The sequence below is a fragment of the Drosophila willistoni genome (assembly GCF_018902025.1).
Source record: "Drosophila willistoni isolate 14030-0811.24 chromosome 2R unlocalized genomic scaffold, UCI_dwil_1.1 Seg167, whole genome shotgun sequence".
In the NCBI taxonomy this organism is placed as follows: domain Eukaryota; kingdom Metazoa; phylum Arthropoda; class Insecta; order Diptera; family Drosophilidae; genus Drosophila; species Drosophila willistoni.
Window position 1 is genome coordinate 15,184,629 of NW_025814050.1, and position 19,276 is coordinate 15,203,904.

Sequence of the window (19,276 nt, forward strand, 5' to 3'; positions counted from 1 at the left end):
TCAAACTCCTTAAGAACTATTAATGAATGAAACAAAAAAAAAAAAAAAACAAAATAAAATGAAAAAAGTTTTTGTTTTTTTTTTAGAAGAACTCCAAACGCAATTATAGTGAAACTTAAATTTGTAATTTTGTTTTTAGTTAGAATATATTTTTTAACTAAAAATTAACCAAATTATAAACAAACGTATCTTAATTCAGGAAAAAAGTAAGGGGCCACAAAAAGAACTCATAAACTTAATTTGCTTTAACATAATTTTTCACAATCGAAAAAAACAAAAATCAAAATAAACTTTTCGAGTTTACAAAAAATGTTGAAAGTTGCAAAATTTGTCTCTAAAAGAACCAATTCGACCAATTTGGCATGAATGATGATTGATAGCCATTGCCATTGCTGCTATTGTTGTTGTTATTGTTGTTCTTATTGCCAGAATTTAAGGACGATGAAGTCATATTCAATCCATGATTGCCCAATAATGAGCTACCGCCATTATTACCACTGCCTGAGGAATGATTCTGATTGCCAACAGCTCCTCCACCGGATGAACCTCCTCCTCCTCCTCCCCCACCTGGACCGCTTGCACTATTCGCCACATTGGTTAGAAATTGGGCAAATTCCTGTTGCAATTGCAATTGCTGTTGCAATAGCTCAAAGTGATTCTGTGGCTTGTTGTAGATGAATTTCGATGATGTTTTCAGTATATTCCCAGACGATGAAGATGAGGAAGTCAAGGCAGCAGCAGCAGCGGCGGCGGCGGCACAGACTGCTGCATCTCCATTATAATTACTTGATGTTCCAGTTGTGGTTGCTGATGATGTTGCTCCTGATGTTGATGCAGTATTGTTGTTGTTGTTGGATTTCTTGGATGGCGGCATTGATGATTGTTGCTTATTGTGATTGTGGTTGTTAATGGACGTGGCAAGTTGTTGTTGTTGTTGTTGATGATGATGTTGATGTTGCTTCTGCTTAGCTATTAGATTATTTGCGTTGTGCTGTCTGTTGTGATGATGATGTTGATGTTGCTGATGTTGTTGATGGTGGTGGTAATGCTGTTGATTGTGATTCTGATGTTGTTGCTGCTGTTGATGTTGATGTTGTTGCTGTTGTTGTTGTTGATGCATCACCAAACCATTGGCCGCCAAAGCCGCCGCCGCTGCATTGGCATTGACAACAGCAGCCAACTTGGTTAATAATTACGTTTGCTTATTTTTATTGGTCTTAAAGCTGACCTGAAGCACACGGTTGCCCAAGGTGTAACCATTGAGCGATTGTATTGCCAATACAGCTTCCTCATAGTTGGTCATGGTGACAAAACCGAATCCCTTGCACTTGTTACTCTGCAAATCACGAATAACCTGAACCAAAACACAAACACACAAAACAACAAAAACTATCTGACTACTCTCCTTCAATCGATAGAGTATAACTCACCTTAACTGATTGTACGGCACCGAATGGCCCAAAGAGTTGCCACAATACATTCTCCTCGGTCTCGGGGGCCAGATTATAGACAAAAATGCACCAACCGGAGCTGGCAATGGTGTTGCCTTGTATCATGCCATTGGTAATTAAATCACTGGTTAATGGTGAGTACCGTGAAATCACAGAGCTGCATGGAAATGTTTCGAGATCTTTTCAAATCCAACTTTCTTAAATAAGTATTTTTTTTTCATTTTAACCCATCAAACACATTTAAGACATGCGAAAAATTAAAACAAAACGTATCCTAATTTATAAAAAATAAAATAAAAAGCATTTCACCGCCCACCTTCCCCCTTTTTGGCCCAAGCTTTTTTCTAATTTTAGGCATAGCTAGTGCAGAAATACATTCCATTTCCATAAAATTGCCAATAATAATAATAATTTTGGCCATTTTCTAACCTGTAACGACCCGCATTGGGATGTATGGCTGCGGCAGCTGCCGCCGCTGCAGCTCCGGCCGCAGCATTAGCCGGAAATGCACGACCACCACGGGCACTCTGCGGTGCTATATAGGCAGCCAGTGGTTGCATGCTATTCTTGTTGCTACTTGGATTATTGGCAAATTTAACGGTTATCGGTTCGGTGGAGTTTTTGGGAGTTGTACCATTTAGTTCCTTAATGGCACGATCAGCCTCGAAACGCTGATCGAAACGTATAAAGCCAACGCCTTTGGAGAGACCTACAAGAATTAGCACAACATAATTTATATCAATAAATGCAAAATACTTTTACTTGATCATCATAACATGCAAATTTTAGAAAAAGGTTTTCAAATCATAACTATGTAATGATGTAAATTTGAATTTGAGTTTAGTTTTTTTTTTTTTTAAAGCCAAGCTATGATTTAACGCCATTAAAAATAAACATAGTACAAAAATTTTAACGAAAAACCAAACCTACCCGGAGCATGTTCATCTTTTCAATTAAGATAATTGATTTTTTTTTTGTTTTGTTTTATAAATTGATTTATGGTAGGTTTTCGATTATTAACATGTAAAAAAAAACAAATAAAGGAAAATAAAAAAAGAGTAAATGTAATTAATATTTGAATAAATTACAACTAATATATATAAAACCTAAGTGGAGTATGTGTTAAAGTTTTAACAAATTAGTTTAGTATGTTTCCCCTTCCCCTTTCTAGATATTTCTCCTTCCTTCCTCTTCCTTTTAACTCTCACTTGGTGTGCTATAGGAATCTAAACGGGTTCTTTCCTCAGTTAATAACACTTTTTATTAATACAGGGTATTCCAAAATTACTGAGATGAAAGAGAAGTAAATAAAGAGACGTTTTCGTCTCCGCTAAAGATAAATTGTGGATCAACATGAGAGCGGGAGTCGATTTAGATGTAAACATGGCTAACATGAGCTCTAGCAAAAAGCTTGTAGAATCAAAGTTGGTTTTATTGTGTAATTGACAATAACTTTACCATATTTTATAATGGTCCGATATGACTAATTGTCAAGCTTTTTACTTGAGGTCATATGTTTACGACTAATACTCATAAGTTTACGAATAAATCGACTCGTGCTCTCAAGTTTATCAAGAATTTAGATCGTAAACGGAGTCGAAAACCCTTTTTTATTGAGAAATATCTCTTGTATCATTTAGAATTCAATTGCATCTACCGCACCCTGAACAGCCCATTTGAAGGCTTAACCTATGGGAATATAGCTTATTTAGATTGCCGCATATCACCTTCTTCTTTTCTTATTAGAGTCCTTTCTATATTTACGAGAAACCTCTATTCTTTTCTATTTAATTATCTGCAATATATTGTTGATATGCTTGCCTGGACCTCTCAACGTTTCTTTGGTTTCAATTCTCATACGTTACTGAATGAATCTAATCGAACATCTGAAGCATTCAAAAATTCAATGGACTTTAATTTAACATATTTTGTTGTTGAGTTTAAAAATTTTCATTTCAGGTTTCACCAGTACTAAAGTGATACAAGCTACCTTAACAAAATGAGTTATTTAAGTAATCTGAAAATTGTAATTTCACTCAATTCTTTATTGTTTTCTTTGTCTGACTTTAACTTCAATAGTTGCAAGAGTATATTCCCTCTTCAAAATCAGATGAATCATATGTCATATGTTATCAATATATTGTTCATATGTCCATATAGAATTATGCATCTGTTGTTTGTAGTAAAAAGATTTTGAAGACTCATATATTTCCTCTATTTCTATATGCCCGATAGATATTTACTGTGAATTTTTCTAGTAGCCTGATGAAAATTGCGCCTATTATCATTAAAAAAGCGTTTACAAAATTGACACGAAATTATTTGAGTTGGATTTTCTTTAAAGTAAAAGTCATAGGATGCTAACCACAGAAGACAAGGTTAATAAAAAGTTACTTATACAGCATAGGCAATGTGAATGATTGTGCTGGTGCACTCAATTGAATCTTCTGACATGTTTTGAAACTCTAACACTAAAAACTTTTACTCAATATAAGAGAATTGGAGAGGAAATAACGACTGATCGATAAAATTTTAGAAAACAACTCAAGAAGGTCAATGGAATATTGTTAAACAAATAAGATTCAGTTCAGCTTTTGGTTTTGTCTTTGTTTATCGCCTCAATCAGCAGATTTCAATTAACTTATTATTGTCTCTGTCTAGGTGATTCCTCATCTATCCCTGATTATATGCCATATCACCCACACACCACAAAAAACAAATGTATAGTCTATCCACTCACCGGTGATATTATCACATAGAATGCGCGAAGTGATAATCTTGCCGTATGGACTGAACAATGATTCCAAATCGGATTGTGTCATATTCTTTGGAAGACCCGATACATATAAATTGGCGCCTTTGATACTCTCTGAGCTGGGGCGAGCAATGGAGACCTTGATGGTTTTATTCTGCAAACGTAGACCATTTAATGCATTGATTGCCTTTTCGGCATCCTCTTGTTTCACATAGTTGACAAAGCCATATCCAAGACTTTGACCTAAAGTGAAAGTTGAAATGGAAAAAGAAAGTTAACTTTAACATTGGAATTTTCTTGGTTTTGTTTTCGTTTCTTTACCTGTGACCTTGTCGCGTATCAATTTACAACTTTCTACCTCACCGAAACTAACAAATAATGAACGAATTTCATCCTGGGACATTGTCTGTGGCAAATAGTTGACAATTAGATTGGTTTTGGGATCTGGTTCGTTATTGTTGTTGTTATTATTATTATTGTTGTTGTTGTTGTTATTATTATTGTTTGTTGATGCATTATTATTGTTGTTATTATTGGATGCCGCATTATTAGCTGAAGCCTGTCCGCCAGTTGATGTTGATCCAGCTGCAGCTGCAGTTGTTGCAGTTGCTGAGGCAGTGCCACCATTTTGTTGTGCCTGACTATTGGTTACACTGTTGGAGGAAGAGGTTGATAAGCCTCCGCCACCACCTCCACCGCCTGTGGCAGAGCTACTGCCGCTGCTGCCCCCGGAGCTCGAATTGCCTGAACCAGTCTGCTGCTGCTGTGGCTGAACTGCTGCCTGTCCCTCGACCATTGTGTGACTTTTGCTGTTGAATAATTAATGATTGAAGTGAGAACGTATTCTAGAAGTGTCACAGAAAGTTTCAACACAAAAAAAAAGGTTTAGTAACCAAAAATAGGTTCCAAAACCAAAGAGACAATATAAATTTTCGAATAATCCTTTGAAATTTCAGCTATTTCTCTTACTATTATTCAATTGTTAGTGTTAAATTACTTCTTAATAAACAAAAGCGTTTGTAATTGGAAAAAATTATCCCCTTGAGTATGCAAAAATGTTGTTTTTTTCTAAAAATTCCTAGATCTTTTGATAAACAACCACATTTGATTTAAAGAATTTTGGAAAACTTCTTTCGTTGTCGCAAAAATCCTATGCCCTTCTGAAATTTTATGTATTTTCTAAAATTTGATCTATTTTTCTTGCTATTTGACTAGTTTTTGTTAAATATAGTAGTCTCCTTTATTCAAAAATATAAAATAAGAGAAATTCGCCCCCTAAAGCATGCTACAGAGTAAAAAGTACCTGTTGTTTTAAAAAATATTACATTTTTGGTGGAAAAAACTATTTTAAATTTACAGAACTTAACAAATCTTCCCTATTTGTAACAAAAAAGTTTATTATTTTCTGTCTATTGCATAATTTTGGGGGCATATTACTTTTATTTCACAACCTTCTACTGATAATTCCTTTTAACAATACTTTATTTGTAAAAAAAAAATAAAAAAAAAATTATCGACTGCCTATTGCATACTTTTGGGGGAGAATGTATTTAATCTCAGATCTGTGACTGATCTCTGTCAAAAAAATGATTTCTAACTGCTAAAAGGCAATGTTAACTTTACGTTTTCTTCTTTGTAAAAACTTGATGACGTATTAAATATTTGTTTAAATTTTGTTTGGTGTTTTTTTTATATATAAAAATTAATTTCTTTTTAGAGTCGTTTCAAAGATAATACTGCTAATATTTCTTTTGCGTTTGAATATCTGAAAAAAAAGAAAAGAAGGTTAAAAGGAAAACATACAAAAACCATTAATAATTAATTAATTACTTACTTTTTTGTAACGCCCGACGACGACAACGACGACGACGACGAAAAGAGACACACACACGTGACGAGCAAAGAGAAATGGAAAATAATTGAGTATGCCTTGATCTTAACTTTCTTTCTTTCTTATTTTTTTTTGTAGCCTAGTTATAAGCGCGTCGCCATTAAACAAGTCGATGCCCCTAACAAGTCGATTAGTTATAGATATATAGATAGATATACACTACTATATAGCACGATTGTATAATAGTATTGTGTATGTAGGCCCGAAAGTTAACTGCAAAAAAGCAAAAGAAAAGTAACAAGAATTACAAAAATGTATAGAAATCAATTATTTTAATTCAATTTGAATGGAATGCGGGTAACCGCTTTATTTCCCTGTCCCTCCCACATACACACACACAGACACATGTCAAGTTTTTCACTTTTTCGTTAATGAAACCATAGCAAAGCGAAGAGCTGCTTCTTCTGACGGTTGTTGTTGTTGCTGTTGTTGTTGTAGCTGCGGTTGCCACATTTTCCCATTTGGTAAAATGTATGTAAGTGGAACCTGTCTGCAAGCTAACTAACTGTATGACTGACTGACTGAAAAATCGATGTAATTAAATTGTATGTGGTTTGGCTGTCTAATTGGCAATAAATCCAAATGACCATGCTAGCTAGAGAGGATTATCGCAACCAATTTATATATAATAATGAAATTAAAGACTTCAATTGATATGGGCAAATTATCAATCTGTATAAAATACTATCATCGTTTGTTATTAACAAAACTTATAGAACATTTGTTGATTAACTTTACAAAAGAAAAGATACGTTTCCAGGATTCGATTCAAATGAATCAATATCATGGAATTAGTTAACTTACATTTCATTCAATCGTTCAGTTGTTCACTGACTCACTAATTAGTTTACTTCACTTACAGTTTGTTCAATACTTGTTCAGTTGTTCATTCAATTTGTTGAGTTTACTGACTTGTTCCATTGTTCAGTTGTTGATTGATTTACTATATAGTTACTGAATAATTTATTCAATTCCCTTACTAGTCCAATTTCTTGACCAGTTGTTAACTGACTTACATGCTAACTGACTAATTCGTCTAGTTCACTCAATTACTTGCTCACTTGTTCAATTGTTCACTGGCTAACTTGCTTTTTGACTAATTGGTTCAGTTCTTTTTTCACTTTCTACTAGAGAGCTGCATGAATGATAGAAAAATCAATTCGAGTTAACAATATTCAAAACCAAATGTGTGAATTGAATGACTTTGAAAATCGACTTCAAGTGTAAGAGTGTGCTGACGTAGAACTTAGCTATGATTCGAATGCATTCAAATCCCAATTCTGATTTTAGTATTTATTTGGATTGTATATTTTTGAACCATATGTGATTCAATTCGAATGGATGGATACTTTCTATAAAATATATATATCATATCCTCAACATTCCTCCTACAATTGAATGACAATAACAGATTTATAGAATATTTTATATCGTTAAAGTTCCATCTAGTCTTTTCTTTCAATAATTATATTACAAAATATAGTGCGCGTGTTTTAGAGCCCTTACCAAAACAAACCCTTCTGGTTTTGTTTATATTTTTAAAAAAATCCAATTCTCAAGCCTGAGAATCTTAAAAACTTTACTTTGATAGATCAAATAAATCTTATATCCTTGCAGAATGTTATTTTTTTTGGTTTTATTTAGCATATGGTATTTACATTTTTTAGTTTTTCTTATAAAACTTTTCACTTTTAACTCCTTTCTAATATAGGCAGCAATATATTTGTGTAAATTCGATCGATTAGACAGCTCCAAAATTTCAAAATCGACTAGGATTAGTTTTTTTTTACCTCTAAACAAAGACAACAAATTGTAATTTTTATCTCTTTTATATTTTAATAGTTGTTTTTGTTTTTCTATTGACGCATGCGCTTTTATATTTGGTATTTTGCCTCAATTTCTAGTGAAGATCTCTTAAATTGTCTCTCTTTAATTTGAAATTTCAGCAAATTAAATCTCTTTTGGGAGTTACAAAACTAATCCATATGAAAATTATTATAACTTGTTGGGTTTATTTCGTTTTTGTTATTGTTGCCATTTCGAACTTGTAGACGAAAATAAATTGGGCAAAAAATAAATGTATTTTTAGCATATGTTAAAATTGGCCTTTATGATAATTGAGGGGCCTGCAATGAATTGGCATATATACACAAGATCTGCAGAGCCTCTATAATCATTATCAATCTGTCAACTATCTTCTTGACAATTTTAATCCATTTTTCTATTTAATATGCTTACCCCTACACTCCCTCTCTCTATTTCTCTCTTGCCCTGTGGCATTCCCTAATGTAAATCGTGCAAAAAAGAAAAAACAAAGAAAATAATAAAGAAAAAAACCGAACATTTTTAAAAATAAACAAACAAAATGATGAGGTGTGGTGAGGTGCCGCTGGGGGATACATTGAGACGCTGCGTAGCCGGCAAAGAATTATATTTTCGAAAATATTTTTCACATTCACATACATATGTACATACATACATATATAAGATAGAAATTCTGGCCATAAAGTCACGTTTACCGATTGCCTGATACCCTGTTATAAGTTGGCATATATAGAAATTAATATTTATTGACTATGAAAGAATTAAAAGGATCGAAAAATTTCTTGCTTCATAGCCTAAAGGAAAGATTAAGGACTAAATTAATTTTGCATATTTAAAAACTGAGTTGTGGAATATCTTTAAACTATAAAAGAAAGTCAAACAAATTATTTGTCGAATGATAATTTTTGTATTAATAATATTAATTTAATATCGTATACAAATTAAATAGTTTTGAATGCCTTCTTACATTAAGTTACTTGAAAGCCGATAAAAACAGAGTTAAGGGCCGATAACTGAAAGCGTCATAAATTTGTGACCACAACTGTACATATATAACATTTTTAATAATCGATGTAATTTAACGACGTTTTTAAGAAGAACTTCAATTTTTGATTATATGTTTACACATTTTGCTGCATAAATTCAAAATTTGACTAAAATTTATACAGTAGTTAAACAAGGTTTAACAAACATTTAATTAAAATTATTTAGTTAGTAATCTATCGTGACGAATCGAGTTTTTTTGACTAAAAAGGGGAACTTCAGGTATGCGAATCACCGATTGTAAGACTTAGAATAAAGTTGTTTTTATGTCCTTTCAGATGAAAAATTTCTAATTAAAAAGGTGTTTTATTCCATAAAATGAAAGTTAACTTCAAGGCATATAATTACATATTTAAAATTGTATGGGTCTATGAACAAATAAGAGAAACATAATTGAACTAAATTTTTAATTTAGTTGACGAGCTGTTTTAGTTGACTGTTTATAATAAATATCATATAGTAAGAATTATTATTGAAAAATTTTTAAAAAAGAAAAACTTCCACTCCTTCTAAAACAGTAGAATCCGGTCATAACGACGCTCAAGGGACCGACGATTTTCGTCGTTATATCCGGAAGACCATTTCATATAAGTTTGTATTAGGACCAACCAATCACTCATCGAACTTTAGTCGCTATAACCGGACTGACGTTATAAGCGGAGTCGTTATTACCGGATTTTACGTTACTTCAAAGTTGTATATTAAATACCTAACAAAATTTATGTTTGACACATATTAATCTACCCATTTAGTTTACAAATTACAGGGTATAACAACAACATTGACGTCGATGCCGCTGCACAACGCATTTTTCGTTTCTATCTTTTTTTTTATTTTTTAGTTATTTGTTTTGAGGTTAAGTGAAGAAATGGAAAATGACAAAATATAATTATTTAAAACCAAATAATATATTCTTACATAAATCTAGTTAAAAACTGTTTTGAAAACATTATGAATTTACCTTTTTGATTCCTTAAGAGTATGTGTGTGTGTGTATAAAAATAAATAAAAACTTGTTGCTTTTGTTTTTGGGCTGTTGTTGTTGTTTTATTTTCCTTGTTTGCTTGTTTCAAAACGATTACGAAACGATTTTCTTTTTTTTTGAGTGTTTCTTTTGAGGATTTTGAGATTTGGATTCGTTTTAATTACCGAAAGAAAAACGAAACAAAATACCGGAAACAAACAAAATGTAAAATAACGAACGAAACTAGTCAAATAAATAATTAGGATAAGAATTTAGTTTAAATTTGTTTTTGTATAGAGCTTAAAACCGAAAACGCGAACGAAAACGTTTAATTTAATTTAATAACAATAATAATAATAATAATAACAACAATAAGAATAATAATAATAATAATAAGGAAATAAAATCGAAAACGGAAAGTAGAAAAAGAACACGTTCCTGCAACTCAACAGAACAGAAATAAACTGATTTGGCGAGCGCCGTGGAAATTATTTTTATGCCCATTTGCCCCATTGAGGCAGGGAAAAGTCATATCGGAAAAGAGATATCTACATATATAGAGGAAGAGAGACACAGAGAAAGACTAAGAGAAGGCAATTAACTAAAAGAGAAAAAACTGAATTACGAAAAGAACTGACAAGAACGACAAGTAAGAGTGGCAAAAATACAAAAAGTACATCAGCTGTTTTAATTTAAAGCACACTTTGCAATTGTTAAAATACATATAAATATAGTACATACATATGTATGTATGTATATAAGCCTGATGTATGCAAAACAGTTGAACAAACATATAAGAACAGACCAAAAAAGTTAAAAGAATTTGCTTCGACTCCCAATACGATTGTGGGCCATAGAGAATAACCAACGTACTTTACTTGTCTCCATTTGGTTAAAAAATACAAAATATTTGATCTATTTGTTAATATTTGATCTAAAAGAAGAAGCTCTACTAGAAGCAGAAGAAGGACTCGTAAAAGAACTCTATGTATACAGTATTGTGAGGGGCAACAGGATCTTTATTCTATTTCTAGACCCCTACGGATTCTGCTATCATTTCTAAGGATCTGGAATAACTTATTAGATTTTTTTTAACTCGAAAACGGTCAGCGTTTCATTTCTATATAGTTCAAAAAAAAAAAAGTATACTATTTTTGAATAGACATGTTATGTTTTTTGTTTCTAAAACCATTTAAGAGAATTTAAGAGAAATTAGTAAAAAAATCTTGCATTATCTGTGCACCAAATAATTTACCTATGCTAAATTTTTAAATCCGCTTTCTAAGGACTTGAAAATGATCACTATTGAGACTATTGTAAATAATGATAGAATTAATTTAAAAACAACTACGTAAAAAAAAGAGACAAAGAAACTAAAGTTAGCCAAATTCCAACTCTTACAGGTTCTTATAGATTTTGGCAATGTTTAGATATTCAGTCTGAAAAAAGGATGACATAAAAAAGGCAACAACTATGATGTCTAAGAGTTTATTAGCGTGAAAATAAACTGTGTATGAGTTTATTTCCCCGTTAATATCATTATTTTTTAAATTTAAAAACAAATTCGTCAACGTTAGATTTTACATTTTAGTAAAAAATTTAATATATCATTTTATATCAAAATGTTTCACAACCGTCGACGTGGTAGTGTGTTGCTTATTCCAAGCATTATGTAGAGAAAAATTTTAGAAAATTAGATTTAAAACTAAAAATCGTTTCAAGAATTTTAGTATTTATCAAAAATTCTGAAAAAAATTTCAATGACGTCCAGACTTAGTCGGATGTTCGATTTTGAAATGAGGTATATTTTGCCCCTTTAAATATGCAGTAGGCTGGAAAAGTATTAGTTTGTAGCAAATTTATAACCATTTCTACGCCTAGTAACATAAAAATTGTCAACAATCTGTGCTTTGTTTAATTTCAAAGCATCTAAAAACTGTTTTAAGAAGCAAATTCTTAGACTGCTTATTGCATACTTTTGGGAGTAATAGACAGATTTTTTTAAAAAAAGATGTAAAAAATTGTACAATCTTTCCAAAAATTGTGTAGTCTTGTTAAAAAAAAAATTTACAACTAATAGTCATGATGGATTCGAGTAAACATGGGACCCTGTATAGAAAGACAGGGTGGAGAAAAACTAATTAATCTATCGAAGAGTGTTAAAATGTTTGTAAATGGCAATCATTCGATATTGTAATATAAGTAAGGAAAAAATTTCCCTTACTAAAAAAAAAAATATTGTCGTTTTGTGTCCAGTTTAATCCAGTTTAAAAACGTTTTTGCTGTATTAGATGACTTCACACGAACACCTTGTTAATTGTCCGAGGCAAGAAAATAAGTTGCAATTGCATCTAACTACGCCCCTTTTGAACCTCCTCTTATATGAGTTTAAATTGAGAATTAAAACACAAACCGTTAATTTTCATTCATAAATTGTTGAAAATTGTTTCCGGCTAATTGATGGATTGAAAGCCTTTTAAATACACATATAAACACACATACATTTATATGTAGTTGTATATATGTGCATATGTATAGCGATAAGTGATTTGCATGCCAAAGCAAAAAGGAGGCGCATCTGAAATGCAAGGAACAAAACAAAAAAGTGACACACCTTGCCAAACCAATAAATGTACGAGAGAGATAGACAAAAAGAGAGAGAGAGAGAAAGAGAGTGAGTGAGAGAATGTATACGAAGGACTAGCGGACAAAAAAAAAATTGTGCAAAAATCTATGGCTAAAATCGTGCATTTGGGTGCGGCAAAAATAAGCAATAGCAGCCAACTGTCAGCTGAGCGCTCCTCAAAGTATGCAACGAGAGAGCGAGAGAAAATCAGAGCCTGGGAGAGAGCAAGTTTAGCTGCAAACTGCAAGCCGATGAAGCTGACGTTCACTTCGTTTATTGCCACAGGAGCGCATTGACAAACACTTATAGAAAATAATTATAAAACAACAAAAACGGACTAATACGAGTAAGACCACCAAGTAAGATGTATAACTCTTTCTTGTTTAAGCCTTTTGGCTGTTCTGATATTAAATAAGTGACTTGCACTAACATTTGCCTCCTTGATTGATATATATTCTTATATTGCATTTACTAGTTGAGCAGCATCTTGCATTTGTTGTTTGAGATTAATCATTCAAGCTGAGACAAGTCCGCTCCTGCAACTTCATCCGTTTTTTTAGGTTAAAAGCGGCCGGCGCTGCACAGAACGCAGCTGCATATATGTATAGGTGTGTATGTGAGTGTGTGTGTGTGTTGGCGGCAAGTATATGTATAACAGAGTATAGAGAAATTGCCACCCACCCACCTCCCTTAAGCGCTCTTTTACTATTGCACTTCCTGGAGAGAGGAGAGGGAAAGCTTCACACACACACACATACAAATGTAAATGTGAAAAAATCGACTTTGGGTGTGGGCAATCTATTTGTATGCTACAAAATAATATAACAAACAAATTTTTCTTAAAACCTATCTTACTTTAGTAGTTTTTGTACAGCTCCGCAAATTATTTTTCCGAAAGGTTTTTGTGTTCTTTTTGAATACTTTTCTTTCTCTCTTGAATAAACTTTTAAATTTGTTAAGTTCGTTGCAAATAAGTTTCGAAAATTATTTGAGCACGCACAATTATCATACACATAGAGGAGATCAGATATATTGGAACCGATTTCGGAGATATATAACACTATATATACGTATATGTATGAATGTGTACATGTGTGTATGTGTGTGTGTTTGTATAAAGTTGTGTGAGTATGCTAGATGTGTGTATTTTGATACCGATATACAACAATTTATAAACGACGACGATACGACGATAATCAAAAAACACAACTTGCTGCCGGAGAGTGCAAGAACTAAATGAATGTGTTCCTCCAAAATATGCAAGGAAACGCTCCTCGACATATATGCAACGAGTCCGCCGCAATGCGAATCCGACTGAGTGAGAGAGAGCCGAGCTCGCCTTTGGTCCCTGGTCCCTTGTGCGGGGAAAAGGAGCCGAACGATTGCAAAAGCATAACTGCGTAGTTTTTTGTGCAACGGTATATGCACACTGTGTTAGAAGCTTTAATTGAATAATAAGTAAATTATGGAATGACAACTACAATTTGTCAGATTCATTTAAAATGAACACTTTTTAGATGCCCAAAAGATATAGATAGTAATTTCGAATCGATTGTAATTTCTTATCTGCCTAACAAAATATTTAAGTAACTAAAATCTAATTGAAACGTGTCAAGTTAAAAAATTCTTTCAATTAATTGTCAAAACTTCAGACACTGTGCATAGCTCCAAAATTTAATGAGGAAGATGACATCCAAGAAATCGGAGAAGAGAGGATAACAAACGGCAACTGCTGCAACAGTCAGCTCCACCATCAGGGGTTCTCTCTATCGCTCTTTTGTCTGTTTGTGTGTGTGTGTGTCCAAACAACAAATTGATTTAGCGATGGCCAAATTATTTCTTCTAGTTTAAATATAAATATAGAAAATATAATCACTTGTATTTATAATTTACTTAATATATTTTTAACATGAATATAGTCTTATCATCCATATGAAACATCAGATTCCAAAACTCTCTCTCATCTCTATTGAGTACCCTACATTCGTGCACAAAAACATAAACAAGGAAATGCAGCGATTCCAGCAGCAGCTACAACGAACGAATACGAAATAAATTGCGGTAGGTTCTGAGAGAGCGTACCATTACAAGTGAGTGAGAAAAGGATAGATACACAATGAGAGCCAAGCCGGCTGTTAGACTGAGACTCAAAGGCACCCAAACAAACAGTTAAGCAATACCCATACAACCAAACGATTTCATAAGCCAACTGATTCCGGGAGAGAAGGGTAACTGTATGAAAAAGAGAGAGCGAAAGGGATAGAGGAAAAGGCAAAGAGAGAGAGAGAGGCCGAGCTGAGAACAGGACGAAACAGAACTTACAGCAAGCTCAACTTGACATCATTTGTGTCAAAAGACCATTGAACTCTACTGAGTCAGTTTCCACCCTCACCTCCAGCTCCGAACCCCAACTCCAGCGTCGTATCTTGGTCCTGTTTGTGGCATGTTTTGCTTTACCCACATATATGGACAAAATATTAGGCATATCCATATGTCAATAAGTTTTACTTTGAGAAGTTAATCTTTGAGATGCAGAAAATGCAAAATATCTGATTTTTAAACTTTTAAAATTATTGCCTAAGTAAAATGTGTACACAAAAAACTAGGTTAAATATGTTTATACATTATATAGACCGAATATTGTGTACAAGGATATGACGATTATGAAAATGAAGTTAAGAAATTTCACTAAAATAAATAGTTAAAAACTTATTATTCATAATAACTATATACATGGATGTTAAATGTAATACAGAAATGTTGCCTATTATAAGAACTATCAATTAGTGATAAGGATTATTAAAATTCCAGTTTCTCGATTTGCATTTTTTTTATAAACTTGATCTTAGGGCTATTCTTTTGGCCATTAGTGTTTGTTTATATACTCCAAGCTTACTTACAGATTTGCTCCCCCATGAACCTGTACACACACACACACTGTTACACTAGCAAACACACACATACATGCAAAATAAAAAATTCAAAGCACAATGAAACCTCAACCTGTCGATGAGGTATACAGTGCCCACAAAACTGTGAAAAGTTTAACCCTTGAGTAATGTTTCAGTTTAGCAAATAGCTAAATTTAGTTTCATACCTTACGTATTATGATGATACTTCTTTGAATTGGTTTTATAGTTGCCTCCTCTGTTCTGCCTTTTTGGGATCCAAGGATGTTCATCTAATTGATGCGGAGCTTGTGCTTCCAATGTTAGCCATGAAGTACTGATATGGCGATGATCTGTTCTGCGCATGCTGAGATGTGAATAGGCAGCCGGAGGCGGCGGCGGTGGTGGCGCATTCCTTTTGCGTGTCCACTCTTCTGAATTGAAAACCGTAGAAGAATTTCGTGATAAAGTTTGGCTTTGCGACACATGTGTCCTAGTGCTCGACGTTTGGAGTAACACTGATGGATGCAATGAAGTACATTGAAGCAGCATTGGTGTCGGTTTTGGCATTTTATGGAGTTTTTCCGTATTTGATTTGTCCCCTACGGTTGACTCTAGTTTGATGCGCTTGTTGCTACTAACGCCTTCACTTTCGAGACTTTGGTTTAGTTTTTGATCTGTAACCTTTTCGAGCGGCTCTTCCTGTTGCAATTTTCGCCTATTGTTTCTTTGTCTACGTCGACGTCTAGTCTTTTTATTCCAATTAATCAATCGTTTGGTACAGTTTTCCATGAGTTTTTGACAGTGTTGCACACTTTATTTCATAAAATGACACGTGTCCACCAAAAAAAAAAAACACATAACCTGCAAGCTTCGTTTGTAACAGCATAGACAATAAAAAAAAAATAAATAAATTGAGTTTTTAAATTGTTCTTCTGCATAATGCCATCACTACGTTTACCTTGTCTTACACCCTCAACATTTGGCGACACAGAAAATTATAATCAAACACGTAAAAAAATAAATAAAAAAAAAAGCCACGCCAAAATCCTTTACCGAAGCAAATGGTCTCGTTCGGTCAAGCGATCGTGTAGAGTAGCCCTTAATTAATGTGGCCATGCGAAACAATTAAGTTATCTACATGTGACTTTTGCGGTATGTAGACACATGCATACAAACCATTTTCCAACACTGCCCAAGCCCAAGCCATTGAAAAATGCGCCATATTTAAATGTTATAATTTTGGTTTGTTTTGTTTGTTTTTTGTTGCTTCTTCATTTTATTTTTGATTTATCAACTACTGTTACGGTAATTGCATATTAAATTGGTTGTTTTTTGTTTTTGTTGTTGTTGCTTAAACTTTAATAAGTGTACTTGGTTGTTGTTTTTTTTTTTCTGCTGCTGCCGCTGCGTTTGTTCTCTAGAATTTGTACAAAATATAGTATTTTTATATTATTCATATTCTTTTTTTTTTGTTTTTTTTTTTTACTATGTTAATGAACAATTTTCGTGTTTCGCAACCAGCTTAAAACTTAATTCTGTTGGCTTAGCTGTTCGTTTGTTTTTTTTTTTTATTTTGTTTCGACTACAATAACGCTTAACAAAATAGAATTATTAACTATAACTAGGCGCAATTCGTTTGTTAATGGTTGATTTTGTTGTTTTTGTTGTTGTTGTTTAATTCTGCTTAAATCTGTTTGTTGCTGTTCTTGATGTTGTCTTGAAAAATTTAACTATAATTTATGTTATTTAGTTTTTTGTATATATATAAAAATATATATTATGGATATTGGGTGTAAGTATCTACGTATGTATGTTTGTTAATATATGTTTGTGTGTCTGTTTTTTTTTTGTTTTCTTTTTTTAGTTGTATTTATTTACAGCATTATTAATATTTATTAAATTATTAACAATATATATATATGTATGTATATATATTATATATATTTTAAAGTTTTAATAATTACACTTAGTTGCTTCTCCTTCGCCATTTTTCATACATACATAGGTATTTCCCCAGTTTTATAACTATTTTTGTAACTTAAATTGTTTTTGTTTGTCTATAACTTGGTTTTCGTTTTGCTTTTCATTTCATATTGTTTGTTTCCCCAGAACCATATATATAATATATGTGTATGTATGTATATTTTTGAATTACATACATAATCATTAGTTAATTAATTTTTCTTATTTTTCGTTTTCTTTTAATTTCACTTTGATTTTCGTGCATGATTTTTTTTCGTATTTTTTGTTTGTTTGTTATGGAATATGGTGGAGTCAATAATTTTTACATGCCCCAGAAAATGGCACAAAATTTGCCATAGGCTTTTGATCCGATTTATCTATCTTTCATACCCTTGCAGAGGCATTTTATTGTATTTACGGAAGTGGAGAAAATAAACAAACCACAATGAACATTAATTAAAAATGCAAAAATGTCTACTATAAAAGATATTTTCTTCAAAACTTGTGGACACAAATACAAAAGTGTTGTGAACCTTAAGAATTAGAGTCTATGGGCAATTGAAAAACTAAGGGTTAGAAGATCACTTTCCAATCTAAAAGTAAGGATACGAATCTAAAAGTAAGGATACGAATTTAAAACGTGGAAGTCGTTAATCTTCGTTAATTGTTGTGTGGCTAAAAGGATGGAATATTAAAAAGAACCCAAGTTTATACATAGTTGAAAAATTAAGTAAGCATATTTCGCCAAAAAATTGTGTTCTTTTTTTAATTTTTCGATTTTTTTTTACTACTTTTTGTAACAGATATAAAAAAAAATCGAAAAAAGAACAGTTGAATTCCATTTCGATTGCTATTTATTTCCTGTTTCCTGTTTGCTTGCTAACAATAATTCTTGTAAATTAATGAACTTGTCGAAATTATTCACTTATGGCTAATATCGTTCTTAACTTATTTAAGAATAATACAAAAATAAACGAGCGAGTGCAGGTCTTAAATCAGAATCCGACAAAATGATTTGAAATTAGAAACAAAAAAAAACCTAAATTGCTTACTTTTAAGATTCAACATTATTATTTTATATGCAGTTTACGAATGGTAATAAAAATTTACCTAATAAAATCTTGTTTTCGGATTTAGCATAGTCCTACTACTGTAAGAATGAACCATATAAAAAATTCGGTAAAGATTTGAAAATAGTTTCACATCATTTTGTCAAAATTCAACTTATTCAATTCATTTTTTTTATTTGTTAAATTTTAAAAGATATATTTAGTGCGTGACCACGATGGAATTTACTTTAATTCTATTAACTTTAGAAAACATCGTTTGAATAAACTTAAGAAATCAATGAGACAATTGAATGAGTGAAAAATTAAGCTATGGATCTTCATATAAATATAGCCAACATTTCTGCAAGGGTATATTAACTTTGGAGTACCAACAGTTAGGATTGCCTTTATAGATTCTTACTTGCTGCTAATCTGATTGAATTTGTTGTTGTTTGTTTTGTTATCTATTTTGTCCTATAATAGTCTTGTTTTTTGTTGTTTTGGTTGTTCTTTTCTTTTGTTATTGCATGCATTTCGGTTTTTTTTTTTCGTTTTTGTTTTTTTGGCATATTAAAAAATATATTCATGTATGCAATGTATATATATGTATATGTAGAGGCGGCTATATGTACAGATTTTAAATTTAGTTTTGTTTTTCTTGTTGCTCTTGTTTTTGTTGTTGTTGTTGTTGTATATATGTATGGTATGTGTATTTGTTAATCGATATCGAGGACAAGTCTATTTCCATTGATTTTGTTGCTTTAAATCTACTAATGCACTATTTAGTTGTTGCGTCTTTGTTGCGTGTGTGTGTGTGAA

At 32.2% G+C, this 19,276-nt stretch overlaps 1 protein-coding gene and 1 long non-coding RNA gene across 2 annotated transcripts; both read right to left on the reverse strand.

Annotated features, from left to right (window-relative positions):
- Nucleotides 1-86: 86 nt before the first annotated feature.
- Nucleotides 87-16,209, reverse strand: LOC6642170 (polyadenylate-binding protein 1-B). The gene is given in 6 exon segments (XM_023175753.2): nucleotides 87-1,354; nucleotides 1,431-1,608; nucleotides 1,881-2,160; nucleotides 4,192-4,449; nucleotides 4,528-5,015; nucleotides 15,658-16,209. Coding segments are annotated over 6 exon segments (2,580 nt in total). The 5' UTR covers nucleotides 16,014-16,209; the 3' UTR covers nucleotides 87-334.
- Nucleotides 5,872-13,425, reverse strand: LOC124460176. The gene is made up of 3 exons (XR_006954114.1): nucleotides 13,411-13,425; nucleotides 6,041-6,310; nucleotides 5,872-5,971 (listed from the first exon to the last, which is right to left on the reverse strand). It is a non-coding gene; the product is annotated as an uncharacterized LOC124460176 (long non-coding RNA).
- Nucleotides 16,210-19,276: the final 3,067 nt, after the last annotated feature.